At 52.1% G+C, this 19,786-nt stretch overlaps 1 protein-coding gene across 6 annotated transcripts; it reads left to right on the top strand.

Moving 5' to 3' along the window:
• Window positions 1-12,362: 12,362 nt before the first annotated feature.
• RABGGTA (Rab geranylgeranyltransferase subunit alpha) lies at window positions 12,363-18,777 on the top strand. Of its 6 annotated transcripts, none has more exons than XM_086322564.1 (17): window positions 12,363-12,417; window positions 12,731-12,788; window positions 12,959-13,069; window positions 13,449-13,573; window positions 13,754-13,941; window positions 14,199-14,402; window positions 14,708-14,791; window positions 14,877-14,959; window positions 15,048-15,149; window positions 15,253-15,358; window positions 15,455-15,506; window positions 15,649-15,737; window positions 15,835-15,923; window positions 16,019-16,135; window positions 16,749-16,862; window positions 17,793-17,880; window positions 18,553-18,777. In XM_086322564.1, the coding sequence occupies exons 2-17, from the start codon at window positions 12,786-12,788 to the stop codon at window positions 18,699-18,701; spliced, it is 1,704 nt and encodes a 567-aa protein (XP_086178690.1). In that variant the 5' UTR covers window positions 12,363-12,417; window positions 12,731-12,785; the 3' UTR covers window positions 18,702-18,777. The 6 variants fall into 6 exon arrangements, with proteins under 6 accessions (XP_086178690.1, XP_086178691.1, XP_086178692.1 ...); XM_086322565.1 differs by having other exon boundaries at window positions 12,363-12,582; XM_086322566.1 differs by lacking the exon at window positions 12,959-13,069.
• Window positions 18,778-19,786: the final 1,009 nt, after the last annotated feature.

Here is a 19,786-nt window from a genome sequence, read left to right as displayed (position 1 = left end):
CGCCAGCAGCTCCACGGTCATCAAGGTAATGGGAGAGCTACTATAAATCAGAGTGGCAGAGGCCATTTCTAATCTTCCAAAAAGGCAGGGGGAGAGCCGAGGCCTCCCACAGCTGCCTACAGAACCTATGGAAGCTGCGATCTTCCCGTGGCTTTCTGGGAATAGCCCCCAGTTACTGCTCCAGTGACTGCTGGGGTGGCTCTCTCACCCATGAGAGCTGATATGTGCATCTCCTCCAATCCTGCAGCCAGCCACTTCACGGTGGTTGCTTGAGTTTAGCCATGGTGAAAATATACATGCTACAGGAATCAACAACTGCTGTCAACCAGGGTTTTTTTCCTTTCTTTTTTTTTTTTTTTTTCAAAAGAGCCAGCCAGCTTACAAGCATGTGACTGGAACTGCGTACCTAAACTCCACCATTTGCTGAGGCACCCTGTTTAAATCAGAGCAATCAGATTTCCTCACCACCCTCTCACCCCCTTCCACTCACCACCCTAATCCCCCTGAGATTGGTCAGGGGCAACAGCAATTGCCTATATGCTTTAGGAAGGACAAGGGCCTCAGGATCTCCTCCAGCCTTCCACAGCCATCTTTAAAAGCCATCATTGGGACAAATCCTTTCATGAGGGCCTTGTCCCCTAAAGGTCACAAGGCATGATGGGAAGAAAATGGGCTTCAAAGGTGTACAAATCTGCATACAAACCCTGACTCCACTCCTTTGAAAATTAAGTGAAATAACACATATGGGCCAAGCAATATGGAGCCAGTAAAGTCAGTTCTTTCTCTTGACAAATATGCAAGAGTGTGCTTTGCAGCAGGCACAGTTCTTGGCTTTGGGAGAGCAGAGAACCAGACAGAGTAGGCTCCAGTCCACAGAGGACTTTCATTCAGCCCTGGAAGACCTTAGAAGTCAGTACAAACCTTCCACTTACCGTAGGAAGTGAGTGAACTGGGGCCCCAAGAGTCCACACCATGCAGGGTACAGCCTTGATCCTGGTGTCTCAAGAAGCCAGAGGGAGCGGTTTTCTTCAAAAGACACCACATTGCTTCCCTCCAACAAGACTTAATTAATCTTAGAAATGTAAACAGTAGAGTAGAGGTCTGAGAGAATGAAACACGGAGAAGAGTGTCAAGATCTGAGAAACCCAATAGCAGAGAGTCTTAGGACGTGTTGGGAGTCAGTATTCATTCAGAAACATTTCTTTTGACACCTGCATTCTGCCCAGCACCATGCTAGAGAAGACTGGTTCAATTTGATGAGATGGGTGCTGTAATAAGTACACAGTACAGAGTACAGGAGGAAGCAGCTGGCCTCATTAGGGAATTGAAGGGAGTGATATTGATCAGAGACTTAAAGAATGGGGGTAGAGTAGTTTTTCCTAACTGAGAAAAAAAAAGCAGGTATTGAAACACAGAATGTTGCAGGACAGCTAGAAGTTGCTATGACGTGACTGTAGATGTGATATGGGATAAATTTTCAGAGAAAGGAGATGAATACAGATCAGTGATTAAGATTTAAATTGTGGGTGGTAGGTTTCCACGTGAGGGATTCATCTAGACGCTGAGTGACTCTTAAGGCAGAATACCCAGGGGAGGTAGGTGGTTGGAGAGAGGCCAGCTGGAGCTCCAGTTCAGCTGTGGAGGTGACTTCCCTCGGAGCCCAGCAGGACAGCCTTAGAGTGTTCAGCCTCAGGGTAGCCCTGCTGGGACGAGAAGCTGGGCTTTCATTCCCCGCCACCACTACCACTGAGCAGTTGCCAGCCACAGCGTGGCCCAGGTGGGGCTGGGCAGGGTAAACCAGGTCCAGATCAAGGGCAGCCCTCCAAGAAGAGCTGCAGGTGTCAACCCTGAAAGCACTTGAAGGGGGCGTTGGGTACAAAAATGGAAAGGGGCATCCAGGCAGAGCTGGGCAGAGCACTAATGCTGTTGGCTACAGGAGGATGTAAGCGGGAGAGGAGTGTGCACAATTTGTATCTGAGGAAGCTGACGGGCTCAGGGGTGGGGAAGATGGACCGGGGGAAAACAGGCAGGCATCAGAAGAGCTGCGTGGAGTCTGACCAGTGTCCCAGGATGTGACGGCAGTGGGGATGTGGATTCAGGAGAGATTGCAGGAGGCAGAGTCAACAGACAGGGCCTGTCAGAAGGGAGGGGGCTGCTGCAGGACTGAAAGCAACAACAGGCACAGAGAAAGAAAGAGCATGCTGAAGCTGTGAAGGAGACACCAGCCTGCTGGAGGTCAGCCCTGGCGAGACACAGGCTGCTGAGATGGAGCCCCCTCCCCTACCAGAGCAAATCTAGGGACTTGGTCAGTCCCCAGGAGATGCTTAATCCCCTAAAGGAGCTCAGGCCAGGATGGAAAAGAGACTTTTGATTAGCATTTTAAAATGTACATTTCTAACAGCATTGTTTTAGAATGTGGGTCAGAATCCAAAAGGTATACAGAGGTAACGTGAGAAGCCTTCCTTTTATCCCTACTCACCACTGCCAGTCCCAACCTAGGAGCAGCCACAGAGAGAGCCCAGGCCTGTGCAAGCGGAGAGCTAAGCATACTCAGAGAAGAGATTTGACTGCATGCAAATCTGGGCCTCTCTTGTGCTAAGGGGTTGTATTTTCCAAGCTCGAAAGGCCTGTTCTGGCTCCTGTGTTCTACACTTCTAAGAAGGGGCAGCCCTGGGTCCAGAGGCCCCACCACTTCCCACGTTCTTATGCAGCTGCTCCCATCGCCAAAACCTTCCCTACCCTGGTAGCAGGGAGAGTAACAGAAACAGCAACTGAAGGCCCAAGGAACGGAGACAGATGGCTGCAAGAAGCAGCAGTGGTGCCGAGGAGCTGGGCCTCAGCAGCCTGGCCAGCCCTGGGCTCCTCAGAAGCGGACCCACACTGCTCCTGCAAGATGCATGTCACACCTGAAGTGGACTCCTCTTTCTAGAGCAACTGCCCAAGCATTAGGGGTGCCCAGATGAGACCACCTGTGGAGCTTCTGTCCCCAGAGAGTCCCCAAGGAGGTAGCTCTGACCAACTGGCTGACACAAAAAATGAGAAGGTGATGGAAGCAGGGCAGAACCATGGGGTATCAGATTCCAGCTTTCGGTCATTGTAATACGTTCAGTTCAGTTCAGTTCAGTTGCTCAGTCGAGTCCGACTCTTTGCGACCCCATGAATCGAAGCACGCCAGGCCTCCCTGTCCATCACCAACTCCTGGAGTTCACTCAGACTCATGTCCATCGCGTCAGTGATGCCATCCAGCCATCTCATCCTCTGTCGTCCCCTTCTCCTCCTGCCTCCAATCCCTCCCAGCATCAGAGTCTTTTCCAATGAGTCAACTCTTCGCATGAGGTGGCCAAAGTACTGGAATTTCAGCTTTAGCATCATTCCTTCCAAAGAAATCCCAGGGCTGATCTCCTTCAGAATGGACTGGTTGGATCTCCTTGCAGTCCAAGGGATTCTCAGGAGTCCTCTCCAACACCACAAGCTAAATGACACACCCACCAGTGCCCTGACAGTTCTAAGGCCAACCATCAAAGATCAAAACGTGGGTGGTGGCCCAGTTCCTGGAAATCTCTGTCCCTTCCCCAAAATGGTTGGAATAACTCACCCATTCATTAGCCTGTGAAATTACCCAGCCCATAAAAACTGACACCCCATATTTCCGGGCCTCCTGTCTTCTGAGACGGCCCACACTCTGTGAAGCATGTTTCTCTCAAATAAATCCACTTCTTACCTATCCCTTTGTCTCTCACTGAATTCTTTCTGCAATGAGACATCAAGAACCTGAGCTTCATTAAATTCTGAGAACAGGCCTGTGATCTCAATTAAAAGACCATGAAGGGGGACTTCCCTGGTGGTCCAGTGGTTAAGAATCTGCCTGCTAATGCGGGGAACGCTGGCTTGATCCTTGGTCTGGGAAGATTCCACATGCCACCAGGCGACTAAACCTGTGCATCACAACTACTGAAGCCTGTGCGCCCAGAGCCTATGCTCTACAAGAGAAGCCACTGCAATGAGAAGCCTGAGCACTGGCAGCTAGAGAGTGGCCCCCACTTGCCCCAACTAGAGAAAGCCCACGAGCAGCAAGAAAGATCCAGCAGAGCCAAAAATAAATACAAATTTAAAGTGTGACTCTCCATAAACTTAAAAAAAAAAAAAGATGATGAGGGATTTCCCTGGTGGTCCTGTTGTTAAGAATCTGCCTTGCAATGCAGGGAACGTGGGTTTGATTCCTGGTCAGGGAATTAAGATCCCACATGCTATGGAGCAAGTAAGACCACATGCCGCAACTACAGAGCCTGCAAACCACAAGTAGAGAGTCCGTGTGCCTAAAGGAAAGATCGCACAGGACACAGTGAAGATCCGGAGTGCTGCAACCAAGACCCGAAACAGCCAAATACATAAACACTAAAAAAATGTTTAGGCTTTGACATTTAAAATAAATACACAAATAAAAAACTGTGAGTTCAAGTCCCATTCTGGGTTTAGGCTGGACTTGAGTCACAGTCAGAGTTACACGGTTTCAGCAGTGTAAACGGGGCTGGCTGTAAATGTCTAACCTGGAGCCCATCTATTTCCTGCCTCCACCTCAGCTCCCTGCCCCCTGCTCAGGGGTCTGGGGCTTGGGAGAGGACTGCACAGGACAGCTGCCAGCTGTGGGGGGACCGGGGCCTCTGTGGGAACAAGCCCTGGGGAGGCTGGCCAAGCCTGCAAGCTCCCTGAACCTCAGCTCCAGGTCCTCCCTGCCCCACCCTTCCACTCCCCTCAGAACTCAAGCCTGAGTCATGATGGGTGCAAAGGGGATACAGAGACACAGTGTTGCTTTAGTCAGCAATTCCAGCCGTTCTGCTTCTTTGCACTGAATTCAGAGGTTCCACACCACTCCCCGTCCACTTCCTCCCCACCTCACATGAGGCCTAGGGTGCAGACACCTCTGACCACCCTTCCCCACCTCACCCTAAGCTCCCAGCTCTTGGATCTAAAGGATCTAAGTCCCAGCTCGGCCTCCTCTTCCCCACCCAGATGGGTGCAGCATATCTTGCTCTGACTGCCATGGCTCATCATTCATTCACTCACTCATTCATTCTTTCCCAGGACCCCTACCACCACCACTAGCTTTATCTGAATGCCCTAGGGCTATTTAATTTTCCTAGGGGCACTTACGACTCGATGAGACCATCTTTTGTATGTATTTGCTTCTATAGAGTGGGTCTCCCCAGCTTGAGAATAAGCTTTATGAGAGCAGGCACCTTGGCAGTCTTCATCATGCTGTGGGGTGAGCTGTATTGGTACTCAGGGATTACTACTCAAGGACTGACTGGCTGAATTATGTAAATGGTTGTTGAGTGGCTACCATGGTGCAGACACTGGACTAGGTGAGGGGACATGCAATCAAAGCAGCCTTCTTAAGAGAGCATGGCCAGAGAGAGAGCAGGGATGTGCACCCCTACAGGATGACCTGACTGCGGGCACCATAGGGTCTGCTGCTGGGGAGGCACAGAGGAGATGCGTGTTTGAGCCCCAAGCCAGGATTCCTCCCCGGCACCTGCAGCCCCATCTCCAAGCTCACTTCCCTGGGAATCTCACCCACTAGCATAAGAGCTCCTCCAGAGTCACACATGTCTCTCTAAGGGCAGAGCCATAATGTTACATTTGCCTATAACATTACTTGACTGCCTCTCTATACTGTTTCCAAAAGTTCTGTGGACAGCCCTGCTCGGGACCATAACTCCATGCATCCATATGGCCTCCATGCCTACCATGGCGTCCAGTTCTGGGGCACCCAGTCACTCTCTGTTGAACAAAGGAATGGACAGGGAAGAGGTAAGGGCTGGGTCCTCCCCCAAGCAAGCAGCCCCTCCTTCCTGGGACTGTCCTCTGTCCCTTGTTCTCATCTACCAGCCAGAGCACCCCACAGTCTCTCCTTGTTCTAAGGATTCTGTTTCTCATGCAGGCGTAGAGTCCAGGGCTACTACTTCTTGGCACCACTCGCATTGTATATGCCCCAAACCCAAGGCATGCCCTCGACTTGTGCACTGGTGGTTGTCATCCAGGCCATCAGGCAGTGAGTTTCTTGGCCATGTTCTCAGCCTCACCATACTCTGGGCAATTTTAAGGCCAGGTTGTCATCTTCACCAGCCACCATGCAGTACCTGGCTTTTGTAACAGAGACTAGTTCTGGCTCAAGAAGTTTTTCCAGCTTTTCAATTGCATTTCCTGGTTGCTTTCCCTTCATCTCTTCCCCTAGATTTGCCAACCTGAGTCAGCACCTGCCACACCCTGGGGGAAATAAGATGCTCTAGCATGGGGACTTTCCCTCTGGGGCCCTTCTGTCTTTGGGGCCCAGCCTTGGCACCCTGCCCTTCCCTCTCACTGGCCAATCTGTTCCCTCTTCTTCTCCAGTTATGGGTATCTGGTGGCACCACTGGTCATCAAGGAATTTCCCCAACCTGGCAGAGCAAACTGAGGAGCCCTCAGATCAAGTACAAAGGACCCCAGAACCTTGGGGAGGTGGTGAATATAAAGGATCTTCTTGGACTTTGAGTCATTCTAGCCCTCTGGGCCATCCCAAGAGTCAGATTCCTTCATAACTTTGGAGAACATTCTAGTCCTCGAATATTCTCTACCCCATTTTCACAAAGTTGTCAACCAGCATACATTTGGTTATCCCCCTCTCTCATGATGGTGAATTCACCACCACTTATTTAGGCCCATTCTATCTTTGGACAGCTTTAATTGTAAGAAAGTCTTCCCCCATAGCAAGTGTATATACATTCACTGGTCTTTGTTCTTTGCTCTCAAGATTAACAGAATCAATATGGCTTCTGTTCCAACTAGAAGCCCTTAGAATCTGAAGATCCTCTGCCCCTTGAGTCTTCTCCCCCAGTTTGACATTCCCATGTCCTCTTTCTGGTCATGGCCTGTTCTCACCATCTTGATTTCTCCCTCCGGACCTTGCTGATTGTCCCTGTCCCTCTTAAAATGGACCACACACTCCCAACAGGGTCTGACCATCACAGATCTGGGGCCTCTGCACCCCCTCATTCTGGGTCCTAAAGTTCTCTTCATACTGCTCAAAGTCAGGCCACTACTTCTGGCAAGGTGCTAGCTCTTACCAGCCCTGACCCAACCAGAATCACCCTGTCTGCCCACTGGTGTCATTCCATTGCCCACACATCATGCCCTTGTGCAGAGGATGGTTTGAGGACCAAAGAACCAGACTGTGCCTCTGTCCCTGTTCGATGCCATCTGGTCAAATCTGGGCCTCAAATTAAGTTTAGATCTGGATTCCGTCATCCAGCATTGCTCCCAACTATGTGTTAGCAGCCTTCAGTTCTTGAGAATGGCAGTGTGCTCAGCCAGCATGCCACTGAAAAGTGCCACCACCAGTAGAGACTTCCCTCTAAGTTGACAAACACACATTAATCACCGTTATTTGGAGATGAAATTCCTACCAGTTATATCTACTATCCTATCATCCTACCCACAGTTAACCATTTTGTCCCTAAACATGTCCCAGGATGGAGCTGATGGCTGCAGAACCTCTGTGATAATCACTGGGAAACCTGGTTTCCAGCCCTGGCTGCCACCAACGTGTATGTAATTTCATGTTACCAAGTGTGTAAGGGCTGCTGGGAAATAAGCAGGAGCCAGATGATCCATCGAGCCCTCTCCAGCTCTGATGTCCTGTTTTGGTGGTGGTCAAGGTTAGAGAGAAGGTCAAGAAGCTGAGGGAGAGGAGCTTCCATGTTGCAAGAGACAGGAAGTGGGCACTTCTGCTCCTGTGTAGAGAAGCTTCATCTCCGCCCTTCCTTCAGGGTGGCAGGTGGCAGGCTCAGATATTCCCCCTTGCAACTCCTTTACTGCCACTTAAGCTGATCTCTGGGCTTCCCAAAAGCCCAGGATGGTAAAAAAAAAAAAAAAAAAGTGCTGATGGTAAAAAAAAAAAAAAAAACAACCCTACCTGACAATGCAGGAGATGTAAGAGATGCCAGTTCAATCCCTGGGTCAGAAAGATCCCTTGGATGAGGAGATGGCAACCCACTCCAGTATTCTTGCCTGGAGAATTCCATGGACAGAGGAGCCTGGCCCAGACTTCCCAACATTTGATTTCCCCTCAAGTGCCTGGGGTGCCCCCTCCAAACATCTAACCACTGCTTGCTTGATACCCTGCAGAACTATGGCCTCAAGAAGATCCAGGCCATCAGTTCTGACCATCATCCAGACCATCAGTTCCTCCCAGTAGAACTCCCTTCCAACCTGGCTCTCCAGAACACCCACCCCAGCTTCCCAGAAGTCTTGCGACACTTCACATCCCCACACTCTGGACGTTTGTTGGGCGCAGCTGAGCACAGTGGACAAGCTAGATGGAGGGAAAGTAAGGTGTCTTCTGAAATCAGACAGCCAAGGTTGGTTGGTTGGTCAGTTTGTTTTAGAGAAGGCGAAAACTTTATTGGGTGTATATAAAGGGTGATTTCAGTTGTCCTCTGAAGGGCACCCTGACTTTCAGCGTGAGACCAGGCTGCATCACTTACAAACTGTGTGACCTTGGGCAGAATCTCAGTTTCTTTTTATCCTGGTTGTAAAGAATTTAGTTGTTATTAATATTGGCTTCAAGGTCACAGAACCTCTCTTCATAGTCTATTTCTTCCTTCACTCCCCAGTGAGGATTCTTCACCCCACCGCCCAAGTCTGGCCTTGACATGCCTCTACTAGAGTTTGTCGGTGGGTCTCTCAACTCTGCCTCCCGTGGTCCCCATTCCCTACTGGGTGGAATTCCTGCCTGTGCCCACCCTGCCCTCTTCTGTTATCGACAACAGCAGTTTTAGTCATCTGACTTTGGTTGATTGGTGTTCAGTTAGCACAGGATTGAGATCAGAGGGTATACATTTTAGTTAGAGAGACTAATCACAAACTCGGTGAGTGAGCGCAGTGTTAGGGGCACTTGGTTTCCTCCCAGCTGTGTGGCCTTGGGCAAGCAACTTGACCTCTGTGGGAACCCACTGAATGCACTGGTCCTCACCGTGCAATCATGATAGGTGGTGAGTGCCCCAAATAGGATGTCTGGGCCAGGTCAGTTCTCGGTTATTCTTGCTCTTTTCTCTGCACAGAAGGGAGTAAAATCCTTTCCTCAAGCATCATTCAGACTGTGGCCTCAGACACCTGCCTGCTTCCCACTTATCCCACACAGGAGGCCAAATATAACTCCTGACACATCCTTTTGCCTTAAAGCAAGAGGCTTGTCTTGGCTCCACTGCTCTTATCTCTACAGGCACCTGGTTCAGTCTCTGCCAGCCAGCTAAGTCTGTTTGGCTATCTCTCACCCACCTTCCTGTCATAACACGTGCTTGAAATGCCCTTCCTGTCCTCTTTCCAAAACCAGGCCCCACCTTCTTGGAAGCAGATTTAAGAATCACTTCCTCCCTTAAGTCTGCTTGACTCAAACCTCCCAGTTTCAGGATTGCTAATCACGAAAAAATATTTCATGCCTACTGCAGCCTTCCTCCACCCCGTCTCCTCCACCCTTTGCGACTATGACGTAATAAGATTGCACCTGTCACATCTGTACCTGTGGGCACCTGTCTTTCCAGATATCTGGTTGTACATGTGAGTGGTTACAGAGTAGGAGGCAAGAATAGACAGTGACCAAAAACTCAACCAACAAAACAAAAAAGTAGCTGGTGAGGTGGAGAGAGGACTGGGCCAGATCAGACCTATGTCCATTTGACCACTTACTACATGGGTGACACTTAGCAAGTTACTTAGCCTTTCTCTTTGAGCCTCTATCTCCTGGCATATTTGTTAAGAAAATCAGAAAATTACTAGGACTTCCCTGGTGGTCCAGTGGTTAAGAATCTGCCTGCCAATGCAGGGGACATGGGTTTGATCCCCGGTCAGGGAACTCCAGCATTCTTGCCTGGAGAATCCCAGGGACCGGGGAGCCTGGTGGGCTGCCGTCTATGGGGTCGCACAGAGTCGGACACAACTGAAGTGACTTAGCAGCAGCAGCAGCAGCGGCAGGAAACTAAGATAGCACATGTTGTGGGGCAACTAAGCCCGCATGCCACTAGTAGAGAGAAGTCCCCACACGCTGCGATGAACACCCAGCCCAGCCAAAAAGAAAAAAGTACTACTATTATTATTTACCTTATCCAGTACTGTCCTTGCTCAGTACTGTTCAGACTCTGTCCTAAACACTTTACATAGACTTTTACATTTAATTTTCACTCAACACTAGCAGGTAGGTAACATTATTTTCCCTATGCTTCAGTTGAAAATACTGAGACACAGTAGAAACTCAACACAGATATTAAGTACCTTGCCCAGGTCACATAGCTAAAAAATGGCAAAGCCAGAATTTGCACCTAGGCAGTTGGATCCCAGAGTCCATGTTCCTAAGCACTCTCCTTACTGCCTCCCACATGTAATCCTGTGTGTGTGCAAAGCCCTTGACACAGTGCTTGTCACTTCAGTCCCAGTGAGGAAGGTGACTGCAAGTGTAGGAGGCCAGGGCAAGTGTCTCTTTCCCTGAAGCATGTCAGGACAGAATAGAGAGCGGACACTTTACACGCATTTCCAGGGCCTAAGAAAGGTGGGGAAGAAATATAAAGAATTTAAAGCCATATTTTCCTACCCAGATGTGTCTTATAAACACACATATGCCACATGGACACACACTTCTCACAAATACATCACACTCACACATACACAATCAGTGGCCACTCTGAACCCATGAAACTTCCATCAGGAAACCTTCCTGAGCTGGTCCAGGCCTCACAATCTCTCAGATCCCTAAATGTGTACAGCACTGACCATTAGGCCCAGCCAAGCCAGCCCTCACTATGTAGTGTTCTATTCATTCAAATAACTATGCAATAACTACTGAAAATCGGGACCAAGTATTGGAGAAGGAGGACCAAAAAAAATGTTGTTTCTGTCCTCCAGGAACTTTGAATCTCCTAGGAGAATCTAGCATACACATCAAGACGTCACAGTAGGACAAAGGAATAAGTGTTGTCAGTGACAGACAGGTATTTTGGAAAGCTTCCTAGAGGTGACACTTGAGTTAAATTTTAAAGGTGAACAGGAGTTATTCTGGCAAAGGAAGAGGTGTGGAGGAAGGAGAGTAAGGAAGAGGGAACAGGTTAACAAGCTTGGGAAACCCCAAGTCGTTCTATCAGCTGAAATGAAGAGTTTCTCATAGAGGCAGAACATGAGGCCATAGGGATAAGCAGGGCCCAAATGCCAAAAAGCCTGATGTGCTGACCTGAGAGATTCAGAGTCTTTCCCAAAAAGGGTCATGGAAGGGTTTTTGGCAGAGAAACATCACAATCGAATCTGCATTTCAGAAAGGTTGACTCAGCAACACAGAGATAAAGGGGTGACAGGGTGAAAATGAGGGGACATTGAAAAGACTTTCAACTATCTCTGGAATAAATGAACTGAAATTCTTATCACAGTGGGAATGGAGAGGGTATTTATGAGATACTATGGAAAAGTGCGGAGGTCATCCACTGATATAGGTAACATGAAGGTCAAAGGTTAGACTGGAAGGAGAGGAGCCAATGATACTTTTTGACTTCTGGAGTTCCAGGTGTCTCTTGGACACCCAGGTGATACCTAATAGGCTTATGAATATGTGTGTGTCTGTATTTTTCCCCATTATTACAGTTTTCAAGACATATGGACTGGAGATACAAGTTTGAGTGCCAGGGCAGTACAGGTAGCAAGAATGTCGATGTAGTCACTCAGAGAAAGTGTGGGCCAGGAGGTCTGTGGACTCAGGACTGAGCTCTGAGGAGCTCCAACTTCAAGCAGTTGAAGGCTTGGATTTGTGAACATTCTTCCAGGAGCAGGGTGTGAAGAAAGGAGTGAGAAAAGGAGATCAACAACATTTAGGGGAAAACAAGGTGAACAGACGAGAAGAGAGGGACGAAACTGCAGGAGAGACCAGAACACGGTGTCAGGTCGAGGCAAGTCAGTAGCATCAAACACTGCAGACGTCAACGAAGATAAGGACAGGAAACTTCATGTTAGGTTTGGCAACTAAGAGGTGGCCAGTGCGGCCAGAGTGAGGTCACTCGAGCGATGAAAGGGTGGGTTTCCGGCTGTTGAAATCTTTTCAACTGAAACGCAGTTTGAGCATCTGGCTGGGAGCTGCACCCCGCGCTGCTTTCCCGAGTTCCTCAGAGTCGAGCGTTCACACTGACACACCAGAAGACTAACAGGAACTTGGCGTTTTCGAACAGAGCGCGCAGGAATCCTGCGCAGGCGCTTCCGAAGTCGGTCGGCTCTCCCGCGAGCCCCTCCCCAGGCCTGCAGAGGGAGCTGCGCCTCGGAGAATCCAGGGCGTGACGCCGCTCTAGCCAGCGCTCGGGCTCGGTGGCGGGCGCCGCAGCTCCGCGTCCGGCTCGCCTCCTCCCAGCACAGGTGGGTCCGCCCGCGGTGGGCAGCAGTGCTTGGGAGCCGTGGGGCGGGCGGGTAGCGGCAACCTCTGGGCACGGAGTGGTCCCCATCACCTACGTGCCCCAACTCGGGCTCGGCTCCGGCGGATCGGGCTGTGGCCAGGGCCGCACGTGTGCAAGTCCGGTTCGGGTGGGTTCCTCCTGGACTTGCAGTGTCTGTCCCAGGACCCCTTAACACCCCAGGGGTCTCCGCCCGGGCTTGCTCACGGCTTCCTGGGGACATCGAGGGGCGGAGCTCCAAGGGGCGGGACTCCCATGATTGACACGTCTTTCGCCAGGTTTCACGGGCACCAGTGGACCCTTCTTCCCCTGCCCTGAATCTGAGCCAGCACCATGGTGAGAACCCTGAGCCCAGCTCCTCACCTCCGCATGCTCATGCCCTTGCCCTTGTCCGGCGTGGGCTTGCCTCCGTTGCCCGATATAAACCTGGGGCTCTGCAGGGGTGGTTCCGGTGGGTCTGCCCCAGCAAGGCAGCCTGCACTCCTGCAACCCGCCCATCCCTATAGCACGGGCGCCTGAAGGTGAAGACATCGGAAGAGCAAGCGGAAGCCAAAAGACTAGAGCGGGAACAGAAGCTGAAGCTATACCAGGCAGCCACCCAGACTGTATTCCAGAAGGTGGGGCCCTCAGAGGTAGTCCTCTCCCACCGTGGCTCCCTTAGCATAGTACTTGGCCAAGAACTGCGCCTCAGAGTCAGGTTGCTTGAATCCACATCTAGGTTCTATCACTTACTAGCTGTGTGTCCTTAGGCAAGCTACTGAATCTCTTTGGACCTCAATTTGCCCATCTGTAAAACAGGGCTAACGATTGCACTTACTGCATAAGGCTGTTGTGAAAATCAATGATTGCAAGATTACATATTATCCCATAAAGGGCTTTGTATAGTACTTGTAGTAAAGTGTGGCATTCACAGAACATTCAGTAGTTCTATTTATGTTATGAAGCTCTGTAGCAGAAGAGTGATGTGATCCCTGATCCTGCTATCTGTCTTCTCAGCGCCAGGCTGGAGAACTGGATGAGTCAGTGCTGGAACTGACAAGCCAGATTCTGGGAGCCAACCCTGACTTTGCCACCCTCTGGAATTGTCGACGAGAGGTGCTCCAGCAGCTGGAGGTCCAGAAGTACGTAAGAGTTTAGGGCCCAAGGAAGATGGCCCTCGCTCTGGCCCTGCCCGGCCTGGGTCCAGGGGTGAAAGAAGAATGGGGCAGCCAGGGGCATAGGCGGAGGGCTGGGTGCAGAAAGTCAGGGGTGAACTGAGACTGGGTGTTGGAGGGCCCTGACCCCCATTCCTCTGGGCACAGGTCCCCCGAGGAGTTGGCCACTTTGGTGAAGGCAGAACTGGGCTTCCTGGAGAGCTGCCTGAGGGTGAACCCCAAGTCTTATGGTACCTGGCACCACCGCTGCTGGCTGCTGAGCCGCCTGCCAGAGCCCAACTGGGCCCGGGAGCTGGAGTTGTGTGCCCGCTTCCTCGAGGTTGATGAGCGGAACTGTACGTGCCTGCAGATTCTGTCTCCCTGCCTACACCTGCCCCATGTCCCGGTAGTAGGGCCTCAGTAAGGTCCAGAGTTGGGAGGGATGGCCAGGATGGGCCCACTGAGCTGATGACACAAGGGATGATGAGGTCAAATATGTCCTCCATGGAGGGCACAGAGGTGTTTCTTGGGGTCTCCAAGGGGATGCCAGGGTCCCAGCCAGGCAGCTCTTCTTGCCCTGCTTCTGAGATGTGTTGTCTGCCTATGCCCCTAGTTCACTGCTGGGACTACCGGCGGTTTGTGGCTGCACAGGCAGCTGTGCCCCCTGCAGAGGAGCTTGCCTTCACTGACAGCCTCATCACCCGAAACTTCTCCAACTACTCCTCCTGGCATTACCGCTCCTGCCTCTTGCCCCAGCTGCACCCTCAGCCAGACTCAGGACCCCAGGGGCGCCTCCCTGAGGATGTGCTGCTCAAAGGTAAGCAGGGTCAGGGCGTGCTTGAGAGGACTCTGCCATGCTGCCCTTCTGACCCTGATGCCTAGACCTGCTCTTGAAGCTACCACTCGGGAAAATGCCTGGCTCTGGGGATGCATAAGATCCAGCCCCTGGCTGCAGAGAGCCCAAGTGTCAACTTGGCTCCTGATGTATGCAGCCCCTGGGTAAGGCTGGCATATAAGTGAAACTGAAGGCAGGAAGTTCTCCAAAGAGAGGGCAGTATGTGGGGGTAGACAGGAGCCCAGAAGGGTCCTAACCAAAGCCCCATGCCTCCTTGGCCCCTGCAGAGCTTGAGCTGGTGCAGAACGCCTTCTTCACTGATCCCAATGATCAGAGTGCCTGGTTCTACCATCGGTGGCTCCTGGGACGAGGTGAACAGTACAGAAGAGGTGGGGATTGGAGCCAAGAAGGAATGGAAGGATATTTAAGGAGACCTGAGACTATTTCTTCCCACAGCTGATCCCCAGGATGCCCTACGCTGCCTGCACGTGAGCCGGGATGAGGCTTGCCTGACTGTCTCCTTCTCTCGGCCCCTCCTCGTGAGTCCTGAAGCTTTTGCTGAAGGGTACCATGGATGGTGGGCCTAGTGCCGTTGGAGTGATGGTCTGTCTCTGTCCCCTGCACCAGGTGGGCTCCGGCATGGAGACCTTGCTGCTCATGGTTGATGAGTCACCCCTGGCTGTGGAGTGGAGGACCCCAGAGGGCAGGAACCGGCCTAGCCACATCTGGGTATCCCAGGGTTGGTGGGTGGAGTCGGGGCTGGGACAGGGCTGGGGTGGGACAGTCAGAAAAGTGGTGCAGCCTGGGCTTTCTCTTAACCCTGTGCTCCCAGCTCTGTGACCTGCCCGCCACCTCCCTCAACGATCAGTTGCCCCAGCATACATTTCGTGTCATTTGGACGGCAGGTGATGCCCAGAAGGAGTGTGTGCTCTTAAAAGGTGAGCCAGCCTGCAGCCTCCCCGCTTTGCAGCAGCACCCCCCATCCCTGTCTTCCTCTCACGGGTGTCCTCTCCTACCCCTGCTCTGTCTCTCAGGCCGCCAAGAGGGCTGGTGCCGGGACTCCGCCACGGATGAGCAGCTCTTCAGGTGATGAGCACAGGGAAGCACACAGACAGGAGCAGGGCTGTGCACTCTGGGCAGCTGGGTGGGATGCCGGGGGCTCAAGTAGATGTCTCAGACTGGCTACTGGGGATGACCAGCACTGCTCCCCCACCCTGCCCACCCTCAGGTGTGAGCTGTCAGTGGAGAAGTCCACGGTGCTACAGTCGGAGCTGGAATCCTGTAAGGAGCTGCAGGAGCTGGAGCCTGAGAATAAATGTGAGGCCCGATTCCCCTGAGCTCCTGCTTCTCTAAGGAGGGCCCATCCTAGACAGGCTCCTTGCTAGGACCTTCCTAATCCCCGCCCTCTCCCCAGGGTGCCTACTCACCATCATCTTGCTGATGAGGGCGCTGGACCCCCTGCAGTACGAGAAGGAGACACTGCAGTACTTCCAAACCCTCAAGGCAAGTTGGGTCCGCGGGAGTTGGCACGGGGGCAGCCCATCACGCAGGGGGCAGGCAGCTGACACACAGTCCCTGTGCCCTCTTCTCCCTGCCAGGCTGTGGACCCAATGAGGGCAGCGTACCTGGACGACCTGCGCAGCAAGTTCCTGCTGGAGAACAGCGTTCTCAAGATGGAGTACGCGGAGGTGCGCGTGCTGCACCTGGGTCACAAGGTAGGGCGTGCGCATGCGCCTTCCCCACCCTCGCCCGCTGGCCCGCCTCCCTCTTCCTCAGGACCCGGCAGTGTCTATATCTGCTCCTCAGGCCTCAGCCAAGACACTCAGCGTCCCCCGCTTTGCCTTCCATCTCACATGCCCTTCTGGACGTTTCTTCCTTAGCTCATTCCGTGCTTCTCTCCCTGGGGCAGACCCCACCACCTAACAGCTGAATAGTTCTCAGAGATTTCTGACAAACTCCTGACTCTCTTTTTCCTCTGTAGTCCTTCCTAATCAATCTCCCCAACACGTTATTTTTATCATGGCGCTGCTGCCCACCTTTGCTCCCACCAAACCAACTCCGGGCTCACCAGGCCCTCCCCCACTAGTGGTCTGTGTTCATCCCAGCACCGTGTACCTGCCCTGCTCCCTGCACCACAGGCCACCGGCCCCGTGTCCTTGATCTGCAGCATGTACTGCCGGGGGTGGTGAGGTATGCTTCCAGCTGCTCCCTCCTGTCCTCAGCTGGGGTCCCCTAGGGCCTGTGTGGGGCGCACTGGGCGAAGGCCTGATAAACGACAGCTGAGAGCTGTCCCCCAGGCCTCGCTGGGTATCTCGTCCCCCTCCTCAGGATCTGACGGTGCTCTGCCATCTGGAGCAGCTGCTCTTGGTCACTCACCTTGACCTGTCACACAATCGTCTCCGAGCCCTGCCCCCTGCCCTGGCTGCCCTGCGCTGTCTTGAGGTAAAGCCCCCAATCCTCTGTCATTGTTCTGGGTTTTCCTTTCTGCCTCAGCGATTCTCTTATCTACTTCTTCTCATGTGTCCTTGTGAATACATAGTAACTCATGCTAATGTCTGGGCTTCATACCACATTCTTCAGTTTATTTCTTATCTTTCTAAATCCTGTTGGCCCCTAGTATCCTGAGCTCACTTTCTCTAAAAAGGCTTCTAACCACTAATATCTCCAAAATTCCTAATCCCTATAAGCTATAGTAAAATATGCTAACATTACAACATTCCTTAAATCTTTAGCTTCTAACTATTTTAATTATTCCTAAGCCCTTCAGCAAACTCCTTTGCCATAAACATTTCCCTCACAAACAGGTTTCAGATAGCAATCCCTCCCATGGCCTCAAGCTGCGGCCTACGTGCTCATCCTGGAACACTCTTCTGTAAAGGTCCTTGAACGAATGTCAATGATTAACTTTATGAATTATTCTCTGAGCACAGCTGCAGAAGGCTTTGTGCCTTCTCATGCTCCTCTCAAGAACAATAAGCACCTTAATATTCCTTTCAACTCAATATTCCTTTCAACTCAGCCGAGGAGAGGAAAAAACAAGTCAGAATCACAAGGCCTAACTCCTTCATCCCAAGTCTGTGCCTGCGGGACAAGGAGAGGGAGTTGGGGCTGTGCCTCCATTTTGTCAGTAATGCCTAACGTGGCTCCTGACACCTTTCCCCTTCCTCCACCTCAGAAGTCTCCCCACCCTACTAAGAGATGTCAGGGTCCTCCAGCCCCTACAGATGACCCCAGCCTTCTCTTCTGTCACCCAGCCTGATCCCAGGAGCCCTTCCATACCCTGTAAGCTGATCACCCTAGGCTCCCCAGTGGCTTGTACCAATCCCATACTGACAGCTGCCTGCCTGCCTGCCTTGTCTTCCCTGCTCCCAGGTGCTACAGGCCAATGATAACGCAATCGAATCCCTGGATGGTGTCACCAACCTGCCCCGGTTGCAGGAGCTCATCCTGTGTAACAACCGTATCCTTCCGTCTGGGTGCCGTTCAGACAGCAGGGAGGGCAAGGTGCCACACCAGGAAGGGATGGCCAGGAGGCAGGATGGGCATGCCCTGGGCTTGAGGAGGGGGTGTTGGCCATCTAAGCTGAGGAGAGGATAGCCTGACGCTGTATGAGGCTGTCATTGAAAACTGTCATTGTCATTGAAAACTCTCACTGGTAGAGTTTTGCAGGATGGAAGGAAGTGACTCCCTCAAACCTGAGTTCACAAACCGCTGCCTATAGATGCTCTTGGGTACCACATCGTATGTTTAAAATAAGGAGGTTTTATATTCTTTAAAAAATCTAGAATTCTGATTCTTCTCAAAACGTGTAAGTTGAAGCATGCTTTGGCCTGCATTTCTACTTGGGAGCCCTTGGCCATTGATGAATGATGGGCGCCTCTGCAGCAGGGGCTGGCTTTCCCCTTGGCCACAGTTTCCACCACTCTTCTGGGACCATATCACATCAGGGTCCTACGCCTCCTGCCTGGCCCCCGGCAGGTATCTGCAGCCTAGAGGCCTGTGTCCTACTGGGAAGTGGCCAAGGGGCCCATCCAGCAGGCTGCTCAGTAGCAGTGCTCGTTCTGCAGTGACAGGTGTTCAGGAGCAAGCGGATCTGGAGAACCAGCTGAGCTTTCCTTGACTCCTGCCCAAGGCCTCCAGCAGCCTGTGGTGCTCCAGCCTCTCACCTCCTGCCCCAGGCTGACCCTCCTCAACCTGCAGGGCAACCCGCTGTGCCAGGCGGAGGGCAGCTCGGAGCACCTGGCCGAGCTGCTGCCTTCGGTTAGCAGCATCCTCACCTAAGAGGCCCTGCCCCCACCCTTGCCCTTTAACTTATTGGAACTGAATAAACAATGAAGAGGTCCCTGAGCGCTGCTAAGCTGCTGCCGCCACCACCATTATTGCTGTCACCACTGCATTTCTGGACAAGAAAGGGAGAGAGATGTGTCGGCTCCCCCTCTCTGCTTCTGTTTTATGCTCAGTCTTGCTGTTCCCTGTCGCGGAGCATCAGAACCTCCATTTTGGGGGCAGAATCTGGGCCACGGCTAGATTGGAGTCTGCCTTCTGCTTTGGGGCTGGGCTGCGCCTAAGCTGCAGGCTGGCATCAGGTTTGGGTTCAGTTCTAGTTGGAGTGGGGCTACAAAGCACCTGGAAGTCTCTCCAACTAGAAGGGCTCAGAGAAGTTTCTTCCGTGATCTGTGCCCCTTCCAGATACCCTGTCTGCCCTGGCTCTCCTTCACCAAAGCTGTTCCCAGGAGGTGTGTTCAGAGCGCCCTGGCTCCACTCTCTTATAACAACATTATTAGTCCTCATGAGTGCATGCCCAGGATAAAGAGCCCTTGAAAATACTTGATCCCATTTGATCCCCACAAGCTCTCAGGGCTGAGATGATTAGGCTCATTGTGCTGATGAGGAAACTGCTGTTCAGACGCACCCAAGGTTGCTGAGCTCAAGTGCTGGAGCCAAAGCTGTCTCTGTAACTTGGTCTGGGATTCCAGATTCATGTTCTTGCTTCTGGATTGGGCAGAACCTGGACTTAGCTCCTGAAGTACCGAGATGGTGTCTTTTCCCAGGGTCTCCCCTCCAACACACACAAGTACCTTGTCCTGACTCTGAAAGCCCTGCGGCACTTGAGCCTCCCGGGAGGAAAGGGGAGTGGCTCAGGGGTGAGGGCACTGAGTCAAACCTGGCTGGGTGGGGAAACAGAAAGATTGATTGAAACAAGAGGGAGCGAATGTGACCAGGCATTTTCCTGTTTCCCTGAAAATCTACCTGGGCCTACATGTACACACACAACTCTCAGGGCCCTCCCTGTCCTTTTGGTATCCAGAGTGATACACAAATAGCCTTCCATGAAGCCCTTTGGCTGACCTGCCTGGAAATTGGAT

This window comes from Bos grunniens, chromosome 10 (genome assembly GCF_055505025.1).
Source record: "Bos grunniens cultivar Pamir isolate PY7600 chromosome 10, Bosgru_T2T1.0, whole genome shotgun sequence".
Lineage (NCBI taxonomy): Eukaryota > Metazoa > Chordata > Mammalia > Artiodactyla > Bovidae > Bos > Bos grunniens.
This window is presented reverse-complemented; position numbering and strand designations above follow the sequence as displayed.

Bases quoted from the DNA above. Each gene is read 5' to 3' on its own strand.
- RABGGTA (XM_086322564.1), top strand. The intron at 15,924-16,018 runs GCAAGTTGGGTC...TCTCCCTGCCAG, and splicing joins AGTACTTCCAAACCCTCAAG to GCTGTGGACCCAATGAGGGC. The intron at 16,136-16,748 runs GTAGGGCGTGCG...CCCCCTCCTCAG, and splicing joins TGCTGCACCTGGGTCACAAG to GATCTGACGGTGCTCTGCCA.